The 19707-nt window shown below is 40.2% G+C and overlaps 1 protein-coding gene across 1 annotated transcript in view; it reads left to right on the top strand.

Moving 5' to 3' along the window:
- Positions 1 to 16175, top strand: part of tbkbp1 (TBK1 binding protein 1) — a 30605-nt gene extending 14430 nt beyond the window's left edge. Inside the window, exons 6-9 of the mRNA XM_078279326.1 lie at positions 419 to 480; positions 7375 to 7490; positions 10369 to 11150; positions 12698 to 16175. Of these exons, the coding sequence (XP_078135452.1) occupies positions 419 to 480; positions 7375 to 7490; positions 10369 to 11150; positions 12698 to 12826 (1089 nt within the window). The 3' untranslated portion in view covers positions 12827 to 16175. The remainder of the gene's footprint in view (positions 1 to 418; positions 481 to 7374; positions 7491 to 10368; positions 11151 to 12697) is intronic.
- Positions 16176 to 19707: the final 3532 nt, after the last annotated feature.

Here is a 19707-nt window from a genome sequence, read left to right as displayed (position 1 = left end):
TCAGCAAAAAAACATAGTATCTCAACATGTTGAATTATTCCTTAAGATCTTCCTACAGCTGATTTGTTGACATTTAATGCCACATCAGAGCATCTCATTAGTCACTAAAAAGACAACACAATCTCAACTTTTCAAATGCTCTCTTTGTTGTGGCAATATTGCTAAATATGTGGGCTTCTGGGATCACACACACACACACACACACACACACACACACACACACACACACACACACACACACACACAGACACAGTGCTTGAATAATAATTATCAATAAACCTGTTTTCACCCACGTCCACTTTATTTCTGATGATGTTACCTTCAAACATGTTGCCTTGATGGGCTCTTGCTGTCAGATTTTGTCCAATATTCTACCAGCACCTGCATGCTAATCTAATTTCACGCTCTACTTCGGCAGGAAATGACTTCTCCGTGCAAGCAGTGTGATGTGGAATGGATAAAGAAGGTGGGAGATGAGCAGTAAGTGACCACAGCTGATCTCTGGGGGGGGGGGAGGAACTAGGTAGTTATGTCAGGAAGAAGAGATATTGGTTAAGGAGCATCATCTATGGCAACGTCAGAGAAAAGAAAGAGCAATGTTTCACTAAAAGCCGCTACTCATCTAAATCTTTATTCCCCGGCTGATGTGATGACCTCCAGGGGCCTCATTAGAAACTAGACAAGCTCGCCATCGCTGGCTAACTGTGTTCAAATAAATTAATTAAAATTAATAAAGGAGCCTTATTCTTGGAGCACAAAAGCTGTATTTACTATATACTGCAGTATATGTGCATTCAACTGCAACATTGCTCATTTGGCAAGAGAATAGACTGAGCAGTAGGGGGCAGTGTGAGCACAGTGTAGGACGCCTTCCTGTCCACTTCCTCATCTCTATGAGGCATTAATTCCAGTTTTGTCTATCTATGTCTTATGCTTCCACACCTGAAATCTACAAAAACAGCAATAGTGAGCATTCAAGCTGCACTGTTTCCACTCATTTATCTGCCACTTTACAGCCAAAGAGATAAACTTGTGCTGAGAGTAAAGAAAGTAGCTTATCATCTTATTGCCCCAGGCATCACATTACTGTTCACAAGGTGTTAGGTAAGAAAAGAAGTAAAAACCACAGCAGGTTGGGCAGATGACTCCCACACAGTGAAACCCCAAGAGTGTTTCGATGGGGAACAAACTGAAAGTAAATGGTGCGGCAGCGAAGAGAGGCTGAGTTTGTATTGAGTGTGTGGTGAAAGCCTACTGCTTTTTCCAGACCATGGTCACCTTTTGGTTTTACTCAACAATATCACTTACTCCTACTGAAAAGCTGTGATGCCTCGACTCTGTTTCCTGGTGCTTTTTCTTGTAATTGGGTTCATTTAGTGTAAACTGAACAGATTGATATGGAAGATTTTTCATGTGCTGTGGACAGTGGTGGAAGTGAAATTATTCAGATCCGTTACTTCAGTAAAAATACTACCACACTGAAAATACTCCACTACAAGTAATGGTCCTGCAATTAAAACCTTACTTGCATGTAAGTAAAAGTATGTATCAGCAAATGTACTTTTAAAGGTCCAGTGTGTAACGTGTTTAGAATCAGAATCAGAAAGGGTTTTATTTCCATGTACGTTTTTTAACACATACAAGGAATTTGTTTTGGTGTTGTTGGTGCACGTCACACATTCTCTAGATGGAATATTAAACAATATAGGTATAAACAATATAAGTATAAGTACATGTACACAGTATGTATTAAATTAAATTAAAAATAAAGATAGAAATAAAAAAAATCAAATAAATAAAGAGCAAAGAGCATTACAGCAGAGAGAGAACAGTGGCATGAAGAGCCAGGGGTGGAGAGTCAGGGTGGTTTCCGGGCCTTGTTAATAAGGCTAGTGGCGGAGGGGAAAAAGCTGTTCATGTGATGTGAGGTTTTGGTCCTGATGGACCTCAGCCTCCTGCCAGAGGGGAGTGTCTCAAAGAGTTTGTGTCCGGAGTGGGAGGGATCGGCCATATCGGATCGGATCGCATTATCAAAATCTGTGTTGCCCGTTCACAAACTTGTCCTTTTTCTTGAATATTTACCTCCACCATCAATTCCAAGTATTCCTATTGGCTTGAAATTTTACATTTGCATTCGCATGAACTGGGGTAGATGCTCCATATTCATGCTCCATCTTGAAATACGTTAGCCGGTAAGGGACATACAGGACATACTGCTCCGCCTTTTGCGTTTTCGCTGTCACATGATAAACTCACAGGTGCTGCTAATGCTGCTAACGGGTATCGTAGCTTCCTGGCCCCGGCAAGTTTGAAGAAGGAAACATGGAGGACCACACGTATTCAAAATCCAAAATCCAAATTTCAGGAACAGGAGTCTTCTTCTTCGCCCAGAAAAAGAAAAAGGATATTGAAAAGAGCAAGAGACCGGCGTCATCAGAACAATGCGTGAAGGCTACCGTAGCTGTAATACGTACTTTGAACTGCGTGGCGCGAGAGAGTTGATTGCAATATATGATCTCAACGCTAGATGGGAGAAATTCCTACACATTGGAACTTTAAGTCTCAGTGCAGTAAAATGTTCCCTGTCAGAGTTTTCCCATTATATCTGATGTTTCGGGATTAATATTCCTGCTGCATTAATGTTTCATTTTTCTGCTGTAAAAAAATGCATAATATTCTATATAAGATCATCATATGTTTGTAGCGTTGCTGTCTTGTGAGAACCACGTATCTCTTAAAAAGGTTTAAAACTTTTCATGGTTTTCAGCTTTTTTTAGACTTTTTAAAGACTCTGTGTAGCTTAAGAAGTAGTAGTAGAATTGTCTCAACACATAAAAGGACACTTCATCCTTCAGTTTATCACAAACATCCAACATTTTTCAACAGTTTTCACTGGACAGGAAGGGGATGAAAAACTGAAAAGTAACCAAAACTGTCAGATGGTTTTACCCTATTTACCTCTGAGTGGTTACGTAATGGAGTAGAGCTATAAAGTTGCATATAATGGAAATACTCAAGTAAAGTACTTCCAATTTGTACTTAAGTAACTGTACTTTTACATTGTTCCACTGGCTGTGGATCACATTAACACCTGCTTTGCCCTAATAATCATCAGCACTTTAGGAGAGTCTGTTGGAGGAAATTGCTGGTATTTAAAAATGGAGACTTTTGTTAGTAACTTCATTTTATTGTGATACTTTTAAAGCTTCTCCTGTACACTGAAACTGTTGATATACCAGCAATTGGACTGATGGAGTCATGAAACTTTCACCTAAAAAACCCAACCAAAAATGTTTTTATTTATTCTTGTTTTGGAAATGTTTCTGTTTCGTAAGAGGCGGCGCAGTTTGTGGCTAATCCTATAACCTGTCAGAATTTTCGTGACTAAATTTGTGGATTTTCATGTGCCTCACTCATAACTAGTAATACATAAATGAGCTGCTCTCCCCAACCACAAGCCACACGCCTGTAGATGTTGGCAGCCATCTGGCAGTAACCCCCCTCCTCCTCTTTACTTCTGTAGAGTGACTGACTAATCCCTCTTCAGCTTTCATAAAATATGAGCAGTTTCCAATAAATCACGACAGACATGATGATTTTAAATTGATCTCCCATTTCTTGTTGGAAATAAAAAGTTTAGAAAACTTTATTCTGCCTGAAATAGAGCCTGGCTTTTAAAACCAAGTGCAGTTTTTGGAAATCCATTTTTGAAAATTTGAATTGCTATCTAGCCCCAAAGGTAGCAAAGCTTAACACACTGAATGTTTGGTGCAGTATTATGACTTGTGTGTGAGGACAGTTTGACACCTCTCTGTGTTCGGCTGAAAGTGCTTGATGAGAGTGTGAAAAGCCCCCACCGTTTAACACCTGCCCTCCATGAGACACGAGGCACGAGGCATGCAGTGAAGACCCATATTCAGTTTAATTTCTTTTAAGTAGGCTACAATTAATTAATAAGTATTTTTTTCTCCAGAAAACACAACCACACAGTGACAACTTAACAAAAATATTTGGGATCGACACATCGCCCTTACCACCGTGTATTTACCTGTTAGCACCCCCCCCCCGCCTTGAAAAGGAAAATGTATTATTACTTTAAGTTGTAGTTAACATAGAGGAGCTCAGATCATGCAGGCAGCTGCAGTGACAGCTCATTCTTTGAAAGGTCAGATCAGAGGTCAGATTTCTGCCCACACTCTTCAATTCATCTCCCACAAACACACATAAACCATTTTATCTGATCAATTTAGTGGCACGTATCTTTCATCACTGCTGCATCTGCATTATCACACCCATCCTACGCACGGTACTGTACATTGTGCAGTATGTTCGCGCATACAAAGCGAAGAAAGAGGAAACAAAAAGAACCTGCGCATGCTGGCAAATTTCTGAACTTATTTTTAGACATGGCAGAGAAAACAAACAAACGTGGGACCTCTTTTCAAAGACTTTCTGAAGTTGAACGAAAATGATTGAGAAACTCGGTTAAGTGTGTGTGCGCACTCGTGTGCAGATGTTCACACATCTGCTTTACTACGTGGGGCCCGGAGTGAAGGTGGTGTTGCAGCCTGACCCGGACCTCTGACACAGATTGTCAAAACACACAAGCAAAATTGAAAAGTGAGATAGTACGTGTGAAAAAGGAAGAGGTGCATGAATCTTAACTGTCAAGAAATTCAGTATACACCGGCGTTTGAAAGAAGTCAAAAGGAGAGCTGGAGATGAGGGTCTCCAGGAGTAGAGAGGATAATTACTTTTTCTGGGCGCTATCACATTATAGCCTACTACATGCTCCACCCACCATGCCAGTAAGTAACGCAATAGTTTTTGTTTTCCTACTGATGCACTAAAATGTATGCATACGTTTGCAGGAGATTTTAGATGATTGTGAATCATTTCATTGTTAAGCACCAGGTTCCACCGACTTTTACCACAAAGAAGGATGTTGTTTGTTCTAAGGTGGGGGGTTAAAGGGGGTTTGGTACCCCACTCTGTTTGAGTCATAGCAGAGTTGGTGGAAAACTAGGTGGGCCACTCGCAAAAGCCAACTAACCAGTGGAAGTTATGACTTATTTTCATTATAATTGTGAGCTTCCTTGAAATGGAGTCTCTAACTTTATTTTAAATGATTTTGGGATGAGGAACGTGTAGCAGTGTGTCGTGGGTTGAACGATGTGTGAAGAAGCATCACAGCAAGCATGTTTTTCAGTGCACGTCTTTGCAGATATACTGGATGTAAATGTAAAAAGAATTAGATTGTAGTTCAAAGGAAACAAATTATCTACTGTTATTAGTACAAAAATATGCAGTGCGAAGACACGATTAAGTTAGTGCGCGGGTGTGCCGGGGAACATACTGTTCATTTGTTTGTTTTATTTGCTGTGTAGGCAGGATACATATGTGTTTTCTTTTCATTTTACTGGTACTGCAGTGAAAGCTATTCCTCTTTATGTAAAAATCCCCAGGATATGCAAACGTGTTTTTTTTATCTGCCACAATCTTAATGGAGGAATGAGCTCAGTCAAATTCTCATTAACAACAGCATAAACATGGTTATCAGATTTGAGCCTGGCAACAATCTGGCATTTTGGTAAATGTATAGTTCCATTCATCATGAGTGGCAGGTGTTAAAGTTGACTGAACCTTTGCCCTCATAAGAGGTGTATTTTTTTTTTTTAAGCACCTACGCAAAAGGCAATTCAAAGTGCTGTACGAAATTCATTAAAAACATTGAAAGAAGTTGAGCAAAACATGGTAAAAAAACAAACTTTTTGTAAAGAAAATTCAAACATTTAGAGACATAAATGCAGGATAGAAGAGCGAGATGGTTTTTGATGAGTATTTAAGGTTCAGTGCAGTGTCCCAGCTCTAACAGCTTTACATTTGTTATTGCACTTATGAAAGTAATCAAACCTCTGAAAGGTCTAGATACAAGAAGTTGACTCACGCTGGCAGGATAAACTGATTATCTTAACAGATTTGAAGTTAGATTTGCGACTTTCACGTCGCGCAATTAACATTCTAATATACTGCTTTCAGTGCTGGAATGATTGAATTTCAGGTCAAGACTGGGGAGTTTATAAAAATTGGTTAGACATTTGAGATAAGGTGTGCGTTATCAGATTTGAGGGCAGCTGCATGGCGTCGGCAGTGACTAACTACTATAGTTGCTTTTCTCTATCTGAACAAAAATCTCAACCTACAAATCTCTCTGCTATTAACCACATACTGATCACTCTTAATCCCATCTAAGATATCAAATACATGCTTCAAGACATGTAGAGATTATTCTTTATATCTGCTTGTATATTGCTTATAAAGTAATTTATATTGTGGGACTCAGATCAGTTTCGAGCTAATGATTTGACTCAAAGTCAGCTTGTTGCCATGGTTAGAAGACACGGAAGCTAAAAAAGACACAGCTTTTGTTTACGGTTCTCGGAGAGAGAGTTGCTCCGTCAGTGCGGCCCCTGGGAGAGTCATGACACATCTTGCTTTAAATGGTGTGATTTTATGCACTTCAAATTATGCGCCGTGACTTTCACTCTAAAAATATAAAGCCCGTAATTCTCTCAATTAGCCGCCCGGATTTGTGAGGCTGTGTCACTGCTGCAGAGCTCATTCAGTTTGAAGAGGAGATGGAGACGCGTGTGGATTTGTGATGCACTTCCATAAATCTTACAATATTAAATAAAGACTTTGATTAACTTCCATCCATGGTATACATTTTGATTAGCTAAAGCTGGGGTAGGCAGTTTTTTGTATTACTGAGCAAGAACTAGACGTCTGCAGCTCTTCTTGGCTCTGATTTCAGGCTTTAGAAAATCTAGCTCGTGAAGGGAGACTTTGGTCAGAATCACAGGTCATTTCAGAGAGAGGACGTTCCTATCGGCTGTTCTACAAAACGCAGATGCACGTGCGCCTCCCTTCAGATGGTAAAAAACCTAATTAAATGCCGTAAAATCCTGCAGAAGAAGTTGCTATTCCAGCATTGGCAACAATTGCAGACGATGCAAAGCAATGTCCAAAAAAGGGAAGACAGACTTATTAAAAAAAGTCTAACAATAAAATAAAGTCCGGCAATAAACGCAATAAAACGCGTGTCAGTATCGATGAAGCGTTTTAGAGATGGAGAGAACATGTTTTGTATTAGTTTAGCCTTCTGCTAACCATAGCCAAAGTCTCAGCTATTTCAAGTTCATGTTTATGTAGCGAGCTACAGCCTCGTACAGCTTGTCATCTCAAAGGGCTTTACAAAGAAAACAGGATGGTAATTCTCATAGAATTGCTGCCACATTCCACCAGCATTGTGATATTCTGTAATGACAATTATTATGATAATTACATAATTGCCTCCCTTCCTCCTTCCTGCAGGGTGAACTTGGCTCTGGCCTACACAGAGTTAACAGAGGAGCTGGGACGCCTCCAAGCGCTGAGCTCCAAGCAGACGGAGATCCTGAGGAAAGCGTCACATGAGCAGGCTAGTCCAGGTTAGCATGTAAAATACTGCATATCAAAAATGTGAAATCCTGGGTCACTATCACCACAGTCCCTCAGTGGTGAAGGATGTATTTAGTTCCTTTACTTGAGTAAAAGTAGAAATACCACACTGTAAAAATACTTAATTACAGGTAAGTCCTGCATTCAAAATAAAAAGTAAGCAAAATAATCAAAAAGTAAATGCCCGCTGTTAAGTGTTCTACTCTTATATTATTGAATTATACTCTCCAAGTGCTAAGGAGAGAGGTACAGCATCTCTTGGACCCTTACCAATTTGCCTATAATAATGGTAGGGATACCGACGATGCCTTAATCACAACTGTGCACGCTATCTTAAAGCACCTTGAAAATCCATCAGCTTATGTTCGATTATTATTTATGGACTTCAGCTCTGCATTCAATTGTATTCTCCCTCAGACACTGTTATGTAAATTACAACAGATGGAGGTGAATCCCATCATTATTAGATGGTATGGTTCTTTTCTGACAGACAGGAAGCAGCAGGTAAGAGTCAACTCTACTCTTTCTGATACTCTGAACATAAGTGCAGGTGACCCCTCAAGGCTGTGTAAGCTCTCCTTTACTTTTTATAATATACACAAATGATTGCAGAAACATCTATAGAAATAACCACATTATTACATTTTCAGATGATACAGCCTTATGTAGTCTACTTACAAAAGATTCAGACACTGCTATCTATAAACAGGAGATAGAGGAGGTAGTGAAGTGGTGCAACAGGCATAACCTGCCGCTTAATGTAAATAAAACCAAAGAAATGATTTTTGACCCCAGGTCTATAGGAGATCAATGCACACTTCAAATTGAAGGTGTACTTGTTGAGCAGGTAACAACATATAAGTATTTAGGCATACAATTAGACTGTCAGTTACAGTGGTCCCATCAAGTGGATTATGTTTGCTCAAAGATGAGTCAGTGTCTATATTTCTGAAGACGACTTAGAGTTCATGGAGTGGACAAAGATATCATGCTACTGTTTTACAAGGCAGCCATTGAATATATTGTTGTGATTGTGAGGAAAGTATATGATAATGTGTGATTATGTTTCTATGTAGGTTAACTGTATGTTTATTGTGTGGTTATGCGCGATGTGTCGCCATTTCGTTTCTCTCGATGCCCAAGATGAATTTCTCCTATAGGAGACAATCAAGGCTTATCTTAAGTACAGTTGTACAGCTGTTGGATACTTTCAACTGTAACATTGCAACATACTTTATGAGTTCATCATCATCATGTTTTGCGTATAAAATCTATAAGCAAGGTAACTAATACATGTGGTAGAATAGAAAATACAATATTTCCATCTGTGTGGAGTGGAAATACTAAAGTAGCATGACATTTAAATACTTAAGTACAAGTACCTCAGATTTGTACTTAAGTACTGTTAAGTTACATTCTACCACTGAGGTAGGTCTCTACAGTTCTGCATGTGCTGTCTAATGACATAAAAGAAAGAACTTCTGGTTGTGATTTGAGATAGAAACCAACATACAAAGCAGCGTACAAGTGCTAAACAGTAGCAACACCTTTCCCTTCCTGCACACACAGTCACACACAATGCATTGTCTGCCTACCACAAACCAAATGGCACCACACGCATTACCTTTACTTAGCTGTAGCTAGTCCAAACTGGAAAAGGATTTTGCATAAATCAATAAATTACTGTGCATTTTAAAGCAGCCAACAGTAGGGAGAACACACAAAAAAACCCCAAACTGCGTTTAACTTTTCCCGAAAGTCGTGTTGTTTCACATTAATCTAGAAAATGTGACTTAAATGGCACTTCTGCGTAATTTGTTACAAGATTGTGTGGCTGATACATATGCCTCTCGGCTCTCTTTAACAACAAAACAAATATTTTCCGTGAATTGCTGAAATAATCAGAGAAATGGGAATTTGTGCGGAGCCATGCACGCTCTCCTGGGTGTTATACTGCAGAAGTAAATGTGAACTGAAGAGTCCCATTGGACGGTTTCCACCTCATTCGGAGGCTCTGAGAGTGCCTTAGAGCACAAACACCCCCCTTTCTTTTAACACCTCAACCAACTGGCCATAAATGATGTTTCCTCTTTGATATGGGAAGTGGAGCTGAAGTGGTGACTGACTCATCAACATATCTTGTAATTACACAAAACTGTACAACTGTACAGTTGTACATACAGTACAACTGTATGTGTATTTCTATTCATACCCTGATGCAGCATTTGTAGGAAGTTTTTTTTTTTTTTAAACTGCCATGAATGTCTTCTGATAAAATGCATATCGACTGTTTTGGTACAAAAGTGTTGTTGACGCCTCTTACACAACATGGCCAAAAGTATGTGGACACCTGAACATTACACCCATGTGTGGGTGTTGAACACCTTGTTCCAAAACCATGACCATTAATCTGCCACTATTCTGGTTTTAGTCTTTCCACCAGATGTTGAACCTGCTACAGGGATTTTGTCCCATTCAGACATAAAAGCATTGGTTAGGTCCAACACTGATGTTGGGCGATCAGTTCTGGCTCACTGTTGGTGTTCCAGTTCATCCAAAAGGTGTTGGATTGGGTTAAGGTCAGGGCTCAGTGCAGGCCTTTGTGCACAGGGGCATTGTCATGTTAAAACAGTAAAAGGTCAAACACAAACTGTTGCTACAAAGCTGAAATAACACTATTGTCTAAAATATAATTGTATTATAGCGTAGCATTAAGATGTCCTTTAATTAGAAAGAAGGGGTCTCAGCCCCAGACCAAGAGTACACAAAAGTATATGCACAAGTGTGTCCACATACTGTACTATTGGTCAGGTTACCAAACTTCTTTTCTAATGTGTTTTTACACTTTTTTTTTTTTTCTTCCCTCAGTCCAGCGCCACTCTCCAATCCACCACCAGCGCCACTCTCCAGTATCTCAGCGCCACTCGCCCATCTCCCAGCGCCACTCTCCGGTCCCACCTCCGCCACACCACTCCCCAATCCAACAGAGGCGCTCACCGGTGCGCCTCTCTCCAGACATGCACCGCCGTTCACCCCTGCTGGACGTCAATGGCGGTCCGGCCTCTTACTCCTGCCGGCCACCCAGCCAGCACCTGAGGGCCAGCTTCCAGGGCCGTCGCAGTTACTCCGAGGTTGCTGATCCCTCCGCTTACCAGTGCCCACCCCGCTTCTCCCTGGACCCTGTCGCCACCCTGCCTAAGCCTCGGCCCTACATTGACGGCTACGCAAAACAGCAGCAACAACATGTGGGCTCTCCTCACGGTGGACTGCAGCACAGAGGCTCCCCGTCTCCCCATCAGGGTGGTGCAGGAGGAGACGGGGGCCTCGGGGAGAGCTCCATGCGCCACTCAAGAGAGATGCCATTCCCTCTGTCTGAGGTGGCCCACCTGCATTTTGAGCCCCCTCCTCCTTCCACACCGGCCCCCCAGCCCCCACAGTCCTCTGAAGATGAGGAGGAGTGGACTTGCCCGCATCCCATCAGCCCACCACGGACGCTGGGCGTGCTCTCTTCGGCAGTGCCCAGTGGCGTCATGAGAGGCCCAGCATCCTGCTCAGTCTTCCCCATCCCTCAGAGGTCTAACAACCTCAGCTGCCACACGCAGCCGGGGTACATGTCAGCCGAGCACGCTCAGTCCTGGCCTTCAATCAATGTGAGTTCAAACTAAGTGTAAAACTCGATCACAATGATGTAAAAGAGATAGTATAGCTATGTGGTTGAGTGATTTTGAAACTATGAATTTGCAGCAGTGAAGTTTGTCACAACTGTAGTTACTGTGGGAGTGCTGAGCTGCTTCACAGAAAATAACTAATGAGCCGTTTGCACACTCGATGTCACAATCATCTATAGACCTCTTGTCTTTATCACATCTCTTTCTAGTTCCTTAAAAGTAATTACTAAACAGAAACAGTTATTTGCTTCCTTTCTGAGCATGACATGAGAAGATTGATATCAATCCAGTGTGTTTAGCCTACCTTAGTGTAAAGGGTAAACAGCTCTGGCCAAATTGAAAATCTACACCAAACAACATCTTTAAAGCCTGACAGCTAAATAACACATCTCCTTTGTTTAACCTGTACAGTACATGAACAGAAAAACAATTATTGTGGTTTTAGAGTGAGATAGTGAGTGTCGAAACTATTTCTTGGCAAACAACAATTAAATGCAAATATTGTGCACAGCTTTTTCAAAGTAAGGTTGCATAGTTTGGTACCATCGTGCCTGTGCAGACGGCACACAGGGATTACTTGCTGTTACTCAAGAAATAACTCCAACTCTAACTTAAACACACAAGATACATCATGTAAATAAACAGCTGTTTTCTAACCTTAACTTTAACATTTGTCAGGTTAGAAAATGCCTTTATTTTTGTAAAAATGATTTTACAAAATCTAACCACCCAAAAAGATGCCAGTACCCTAAATTAGCGGTTGCATGACATGATCATTGCATGTGTCTTGGATACACCAAGCAATGATTCGACTGTGTGATATACCAATCACACAGTCGAATCATTGCAGTGTCTGAAGATGTGGTTATGAAACAAAGGATCATTCCATTCGGGCTATATGGGGGTGCTGAATGTCTTTCACATAGAATTGCTTGGTTTCTCCAAATAAATCATTTACATATCAGCCTATTCATAATACTGTTAATAACAATCAGAAATAAGGGTACTCATGTGGACAAAAATCAGAAGTGCGGGTACTCAGTACTGGTGAACTGGCCCATTACAGGCACTGGCACTGACTAATGATGTCATCCTGCTGATAGATCAGAAAATGCTTTTATGTGTCGTTCTGGAGGGCACTTCCGTGTCGATCTTCTCATCTCCTTCTTGGATAGAAAGCAAATATAGTTCCCACGATGTTGAGACATTCCTCTGATAACTATTCTTCTCTCTAAATGTAACTGGATTACACAATGAATCAGTGCTTGGATGAGAGTTTCCACCTGGATTTACTACGAAGGTCTATTTCATGGCAAAACCCTGTTGTGTAAGTGAAGTGATCACTCACCAAGTAGTAATGTCATTTTGTCGCCTCCCACAGAATGACTAATACAATGCAGTGAAGATGTAGAATATGTAGTGCTTTATCCTGATGGTGTGTGTGTGTGTGTGTGTGTGTGTGTGTGTGTGTGTGTGTGTGTGTGTGTGTGTGTGTGTGTGTGTGTGTGTGTGTGTGTGTTGCCCTGCAGCTCTGGATGGAGACGGAGGAGAGCGACATGCGGAGCTGCCCTCTCTGCCAGCTGATATTCCCCATCGGTTACCCTGACGATGCCCTCATCAAGCACATTGACTCCCACCTTGAGAACAGCAAGATCTAATTGCCATGGAAACCAGCCCGCACACATCTGCGCTCTCCTCTTATAGATTAGGTAACAAGATTGACAGAAGTGGCCAAACGGAAAGTCAAACGTAGAATCACCAGTTAGCTGTGTGTAATAATCGATAGATAGGGATGCAAAATGGATGCAGGGGCCTGGTATATTTGGGAAGTACTTAAACCAGGGTCTCTCTTGGACTTCTGAGTCCTTCACCGATCGCCCTTCAGACAGCTCTGCCTGTATAATCACTGGTTCTGGTTGCTGCTGTTTTGTTGTGAGTCTTGTTGTGTGATTTCAGACAGTTTCAGGTATCGTGTTGTTTTTCGCTTCACAGTGTAGTACACTTAGTTATAGCAAAGTAAGCCAAAGACGAGGTACGAGAGGCACGCTGGCAGGTTCAGAGGGCTCTGCATGTCAAAAAGTTAGTTTCAGTGTGCATCGGTAAATGATCAGGGAGATCTGAGGCGTCCTTTCTGACAAACCATTCTCACCACTTAGCTTTAAATACTGTACGCTTGGACATTTTCTATCTCTCAAACAAAACTACAGAAACACTATGTACACTATGTTGCAGAGGATTTTGTGGAGTAAGAGCAGAGGACAGCCATCTGGTAGAAGCTGGCTTATTAAAATGATCTGACAGAATAGTTGTATGAGTGAAGATTTTAAGTTTTTGATGCTGAAGTGAGGAAAGAACACAACACTGTGAAGGATGGCCATCAGGGTTTGATGCCAGTTCACTTTCACTTCTCGAAAACAAGGTTTTCATGGCAGTTAAGAACGTATAAAACATTCCAGTCTCACATTTCATTTACTGACAAATCAAGATGGAGAATATGAATGTGAAAGTATGTTTGGATCAGCCTGAAGGCGGTTTTATGATGATGCCCTGCAGGGCGGGGCGGTGGTGTTGATGTGAGAGAAGGGAAAGTTTAAGTCAGAATATACCTTTATGCTTACGGCTTGTTCAAAAATCTAAGCTAAACTTTAAGTTGGCAAAGCCTATACAATGTATCCGTTTTCAGTCCCCATATATATTTTCGATGTATTATTTCCTATTTATATTCGATCTGTAAGGCAAAAAAATATGAAGATATATTTTTGCAAATGTTAAGGCACCACGTCTCATGTTGGTGTTTCTCCCATGTGCTTGCACACTGCTGTATATTAGAGGAGCTGGAGGTTAAAATCCCACCGCATGGGATATTTTTCTGTACAAATTATCAACTGGGATTCTCCTCGGTCTCCCTCAAGATCTGACCTTCAAACAGTTTGATGTCACGACTGCCCAGACCACCCAACAAAAAAAGAAAAGAAAGAAAAAAGAAGACACTCAGCAGGCTGCATGAGATCAAGACTTCTGACCTGCTTTGAGAAAAAAAAGGCAGAATTTCTAACTGTACTATATTTCTATCCTGGAGATCTGATACAAAAAACTTCATCTCCAAACAGCAAAATTATCTCTGCAGGGTTTCAACAATGACAGTTCTTTTGATACATGGGTTTCATTTTTTTCACAAGTGGAAGCTTAACTTGAGATCTGCTTGTGGGACTTGAACTTCTTTTTGAAAAAGAGAAAAGAAAAAAACAACAAAGTTATACTGATGTCAGCTAATCTGAGGCTTTCAGTTCCATTTGCAGTTTCTAATGTAGGGGATGTCCCTACACACCCACCCATGCATTTAAACTGGAAGTTACTGAGGAGATGAAATGTGGTACATTAGAGCACATAGGGCAGCGATTGTGGCAGCAGGATGTTGTAGGACAGGTTTCATGTCCAAGTACTCTTGAGCAACACATTGAATCCCTACAAGCTATGGATGCTCTGCTCCAGGCTACAACTTCTTATAAAAAAGGTAAAGAGAGTTTACCAACGGGGGTCAAAGCATATCAGATAAAAGGATAACTGGTGTATTACCACTTGGACATCATTTTAGTGGGTTCGGACACTGGTTCTGTTGGTTATGATAACATTGTACTTACCTTGTTGATTGCTGAGATCTGGGACAGCACAGGCATAGCTATTTCTCCTTTGCTTTACATTTTGTCCAATAAAAAGGTTTTGAAGAGAAAAATGAAATCGCTCCAAGATGTTAGCAAACATGTTAGCTCAGTAGCTTAGCTTGGTCACTAACAGGACAATAGGTGCACACAGTTTATTTAAAGTGGCCATATTATGCCTCTTTTCACCCTGTTTGTTCAGGTCTCTGTTTTAGCTACAGAGTGAGACCTTGCAACTTCTGTAACATCTTTGTTGGCAGCCGCACATGTGCAGTAGCTAGCTAAGGATTACATGAGCTAGCTAGCTGTTTCTCCAACTTCGGCCTGTACAAGGCAGGATTAGCCAGGAGACTTCTTCTAAACGAGGGCGCACTTCCAACTTTGCGTGGAATACCTGCAGAACAGGGACATGTAAGTAGTTCTATACAATTTATTTTGTAGATCAGGGTGAATTTGTGTGTGTTGTAGCAGTGTTTTGCCATTGAGAACGAGCTAGCATGCTAAGGGTTAGCCCCCTAGCCAGCTCGTTGGCTTCACTTGAAGTGAATGGTGCAACACAGCTAATAAACTACGATAGCGTTCTCCATTTTGAAATCTCATGCGTTTTGTTCCCTCAAAAGGTCAACACTGTAGAAACGGCTTGGTGTTGGCCAATGGTACAAATTTGCGGGTCAATGTTCACCCAGGTTGAATTTTAATCATTTAATCATTCATTTTAAATCCTGGTGCGAGCAGGCCTTTAGACAGTTTAATTTTAGTTATTTTACAGGCCTTAGAAAAAGTGTGTTTTCTGCAGCGTATTACAGTAGAGGCGCTTTGCCTCGCCTGGAATAAAGACCAACGTCAGAAGAAATGATTGTACTTTGAAACATAAAACAAGCAGAGGTATTTAAGGAGTGAGCCCAGTAACTGAATTTCTCACAAGACCAGATGCGTCAGGATTTGTTGGATTCAGCTCAGCAGGTAACATTAATTGATTGATCCATCATACTTTTAAGAAAACGCATGTTGCAATGTTGGGAATAAAAAAACCATACTTTTTTACAAATGGGAAATGCACCTACCACCTCCACTAACCACGTCCTGGGGAAACCCTGAAAACTCTTCAGAATTGCACAAGAAAGAAGGTGTGTGGTATGTGTTTTTTGTCCCATCAGAGTTGTTTTTAGCTCAGAGATTTAAGCAAATTCACTTGGTGATTATTGTAACTGACAGAACCAAACTGAAATGAACTGGAATGCTCCTTAAGAGAACAAGTACAGAGACCATAAAATCGAAGCAGGCTTCAATGACGCCCAATTATTCTATACTGTATGTATGTTCCTATATCAATCTGTGTAAAAAGAAATATTTAAAGTTGTGTACAGACAGGTATTTTGCAAGTGTGTAAGGCTAATGCAACGTGTACTCTATTATTCACCAACTTCAAATTGGAGTGTCTGTAAATCAGTATATATATAATCCTAGCCACCACCACGCGACTTATGAATTATATGCGAGTTATATACAAGTACTACCTTACACTTTTCCTCTTTTACTCACTACGTAGTGATATGTCCTTTAGTCAGCTAATATCCAACTACAGCCTGCAGATAAACATCTGTTTGTTTTCAGCTGTGGGACGTGTGACAGTGTGCACTTTCAGGCTTTGTCACATCAAATGATTTGGGCTACAAGTACACTACAGGTTTAAAGAAAAATCGTTTGAAGGTTTCAGTTATTAAGAAATAAAAGTCTCCAATGCATGTTTTTCTAGTTAGATTTATCATGCAGCAAAGAAAGAAAGAAGCACAATCAAAATGTGCGTCGGTCTTCACCAACGACGATGCAATGTTGCGTCATAAACCACAAGTAGTTAAACTGCATTTGGAAACTTTACGTTATGACAATGTAATTTTAATTTGAAGTCAGACCGTAGTTTTTTTTTTTCTTCATAGCGAGTCATGTTTACGTGCAGCGGTTAAAGATTTCACAAACAATATGTACGTTTGTTCCCCCTGATTAGTGGACCTACGTTGACTCACAACCAAAGACAACTAATTATTTCCTGTCAGTGTGTAGGTAGACGCTACACTGTGGTCAGTGGTGCTGGGATGTTCACAAACCACAATCTGTTGGCCAGCAGCAGCAACACAGAGTGATCACACCCTGTACAAAGCTCACAATATGATGCACACTGATGTTTATGCTGCAACACATTCGCACGTACAGAAGCTGTGCTTATTCTTATTCTTATTCTTTATTCATAAAGGACAACACACATTAATCAACATTTCTGTAAATGTGCCAGTGTTAGCCAGATGGCTAATTTTCAACTGTAGTCCTTTGGCCAGATGATTTTAGACCAGAGCAGCAGGAAGCCGCAAGACATTAGTACTAAGGTCCATCACATAAACATAAACATTAGAATCGCCAGTTCTGGTTCAAGATTTTTCTTTTTGTGCCCACCGACAGTCAAGATCTCATCCGTTTTTCTCCTTTGTTTGCTATTCTAACAGCAACCTGTCTCCTTGGTTTTACTCAGGAGATTAACAGAGAGACAAACCCAGTGGAGGAAAGATCAGATCTTTCGGATCAAAATGTGTTTATAATGAAATTTCACTCAAAACTTCCCTCAGATTTACTCAGGAGGCAAACGGCTAGATCCAACAAAGATTAACAGTTTTTAAAAAAAAGCCTGGTTTCTTTCTTGTATAGCTCCTCTCTCCTATAAGTAACTGTGTGAGTCAGGTTGTTCTCCTGGGTAACACTAAGCGCACATGAAGACCTCAGCACTAATGAACTCTCCGCAACACTAATGAGAAGTAATGTGTACTCCACTCCATTTGTGTGGTGGAACAACACCGCCGGCATTCAAGGACTTTTACGAGTCTGATAAACAGAACGAAAGCAGCAACAGAGGTATATAAAGAGTCACTTCCCCCTCCCCCCCTCTCTCTCTCTGTAAATAATCTAACGAATAAACTGGAACATGCACTGAAATAATGTGTGAACTGGCGTCTTTATGCACCAATGATGTCATTTGCTCTCGGCTGCATTTCACATCCTCTTTATTGATATTAACATCAAAGCTTTGTGTTGCACATGACGTTAGACAGTTTCTAAGGAGAGCATTTTAAAAGAACAGATCAGGGTGAAAATGTGGCACAAAACAAATGGCTACTAGAGGAGTTTTCTTCAAATTACGTGCTTTTAAAACACTTTCAGAAGTTGTTTGTATTCTTAAACATTTGAAAGAGACAGAAGATATTGCATGTTCAGTCTATGTGCCACTTCCTTAAAGTTGCTTCTTGATGCAGAAATAAATGAAGACACAAGATGGGTAAAGGAAGTTTGGCTTGGTAGTAGGTGCTCAGACATTTCAAACTCAAGTTTATTTTATCCTTAATATTTTTACAGTGTGTTATTCAAGTATTGCGCCCGTTAACATGCTTTAAAACCTAGTAGTAGAATAGACTATATAAACTAATTTCTTTTGAAATCACGTTAAAAGCATCACTGTGCACAAAACATCTGAAATGCAAGCCTGAAATGTATTCACACATCTCCGTTTTAGAATGACATGTTGAGATTATGTTATTAAAAAATATATATGCATAACTAGGTAGGCATTTAAATTAGGTTTGACAACAATATTCAATATGCACAATGCACACACACTTACATACACAGAGGCTGTGTGTGTGTGTGTGTGTGTGTGTGTGTGTGTGTCAAAGAAAGACAAAAGTAGTAAGTATTGATGCACTCATTCAATGTACTGAATCATAATGACATGTCTGATCCACATCAAATACTGTTTCTCATTATAAAACTAACAACTATTAAAAACTAAGTTTGCTAGACAAAATATAATTTAACATTTGCCGGTTATAGCTCTTAGGTATCAACACAATTCCCCACTCTCACCCTCTCCTATACTCATGTAGGTAGCTACTGTACCCATCTACACATGCATGGATACACTCTATATCTAGGCTTTATGTATTTACAGGTACATATTCATGGTGGGGGTGGGCAAGTATTTGGTATGAAAATAAATATAAAACAACAGATGGACAACAGACATACAGTATCTGTTAACATATCAGACTGTTACTGTACCCTGTATATATACACACACACACACACACACACACACAATTGTAATCTGGTTCAGAGTCCTGAGGAGTAATTATATTGTTAATCTCAGTCAGCCGGGCTTTATGCAGCTGCTGAGGGAGCCGAACTCGCTGTGAAAACATCACCCATCGATATCGCTCAGGTGTCGCTCATAGGTCAGCGATAAGATATTGCATCAGTAAAAGAGGTTGAAGTATGCCAGATTGCGAGCTCACATTGATGTTAAGTGAGATGGTTGATGTATGAACTTTGGGTTGTCTTTGTAGCCAATTATGTCAAAGTAATTATGTTCACAGTACAAGAAGGTGATGATTCTGTTCTGGCTGCTTTGTTTAGTTGTTTTTTGTTGTGCATTTATTATATTAAAATGTATTTTCACATTTCACCAGCGTCACCATACCGATTGATATCGTAAAAATAGAATTAGACAGATTACAACTTTAATAATGAAGGATACCATCTCATGGACTGCTTAACCTCGTTTTATTTTAATGAAATGACTTTATTTATACCAGCAGGCCTGATGGCTATTTTTAACACAAAAAAGCCCCACTACTATTTATTAATAACTGAAACTTGATGGCTTTGATAAATGAAACCGTTTGGCTCCTTTGTTCAAATGTTTTGAAAATCCCCCTAAAAAATGTTATTAGTCTTTATAACATGATATTACTAACCTAAAACATTAAGTATTCTTTAACTATTAAAAGTGCCATCAGCAGTGAGTAACATTGTCTTTTAAAAAAAGCCTTTTTGATTGA

The sequence above is a fragment of the Sander vitreus genome, chromosome 21, assembly GCF_031162955.1.
Source record: "Sander vitreus isolate 19-12246 chromosome 21, sanVit1, whole genome shotgun sequence".
Classification (NCBI taxonomy): Eukaryota; Metazoa; Chordata; class Actinopteri; order Perciformes; family Percidae; genus Sander; species Sander vitreus.
The sequence above is the reverse complement of the archived record's forward strand: the minus strand, read 5'-3'. Positions and strand labels throughout refer to the sequence as shown.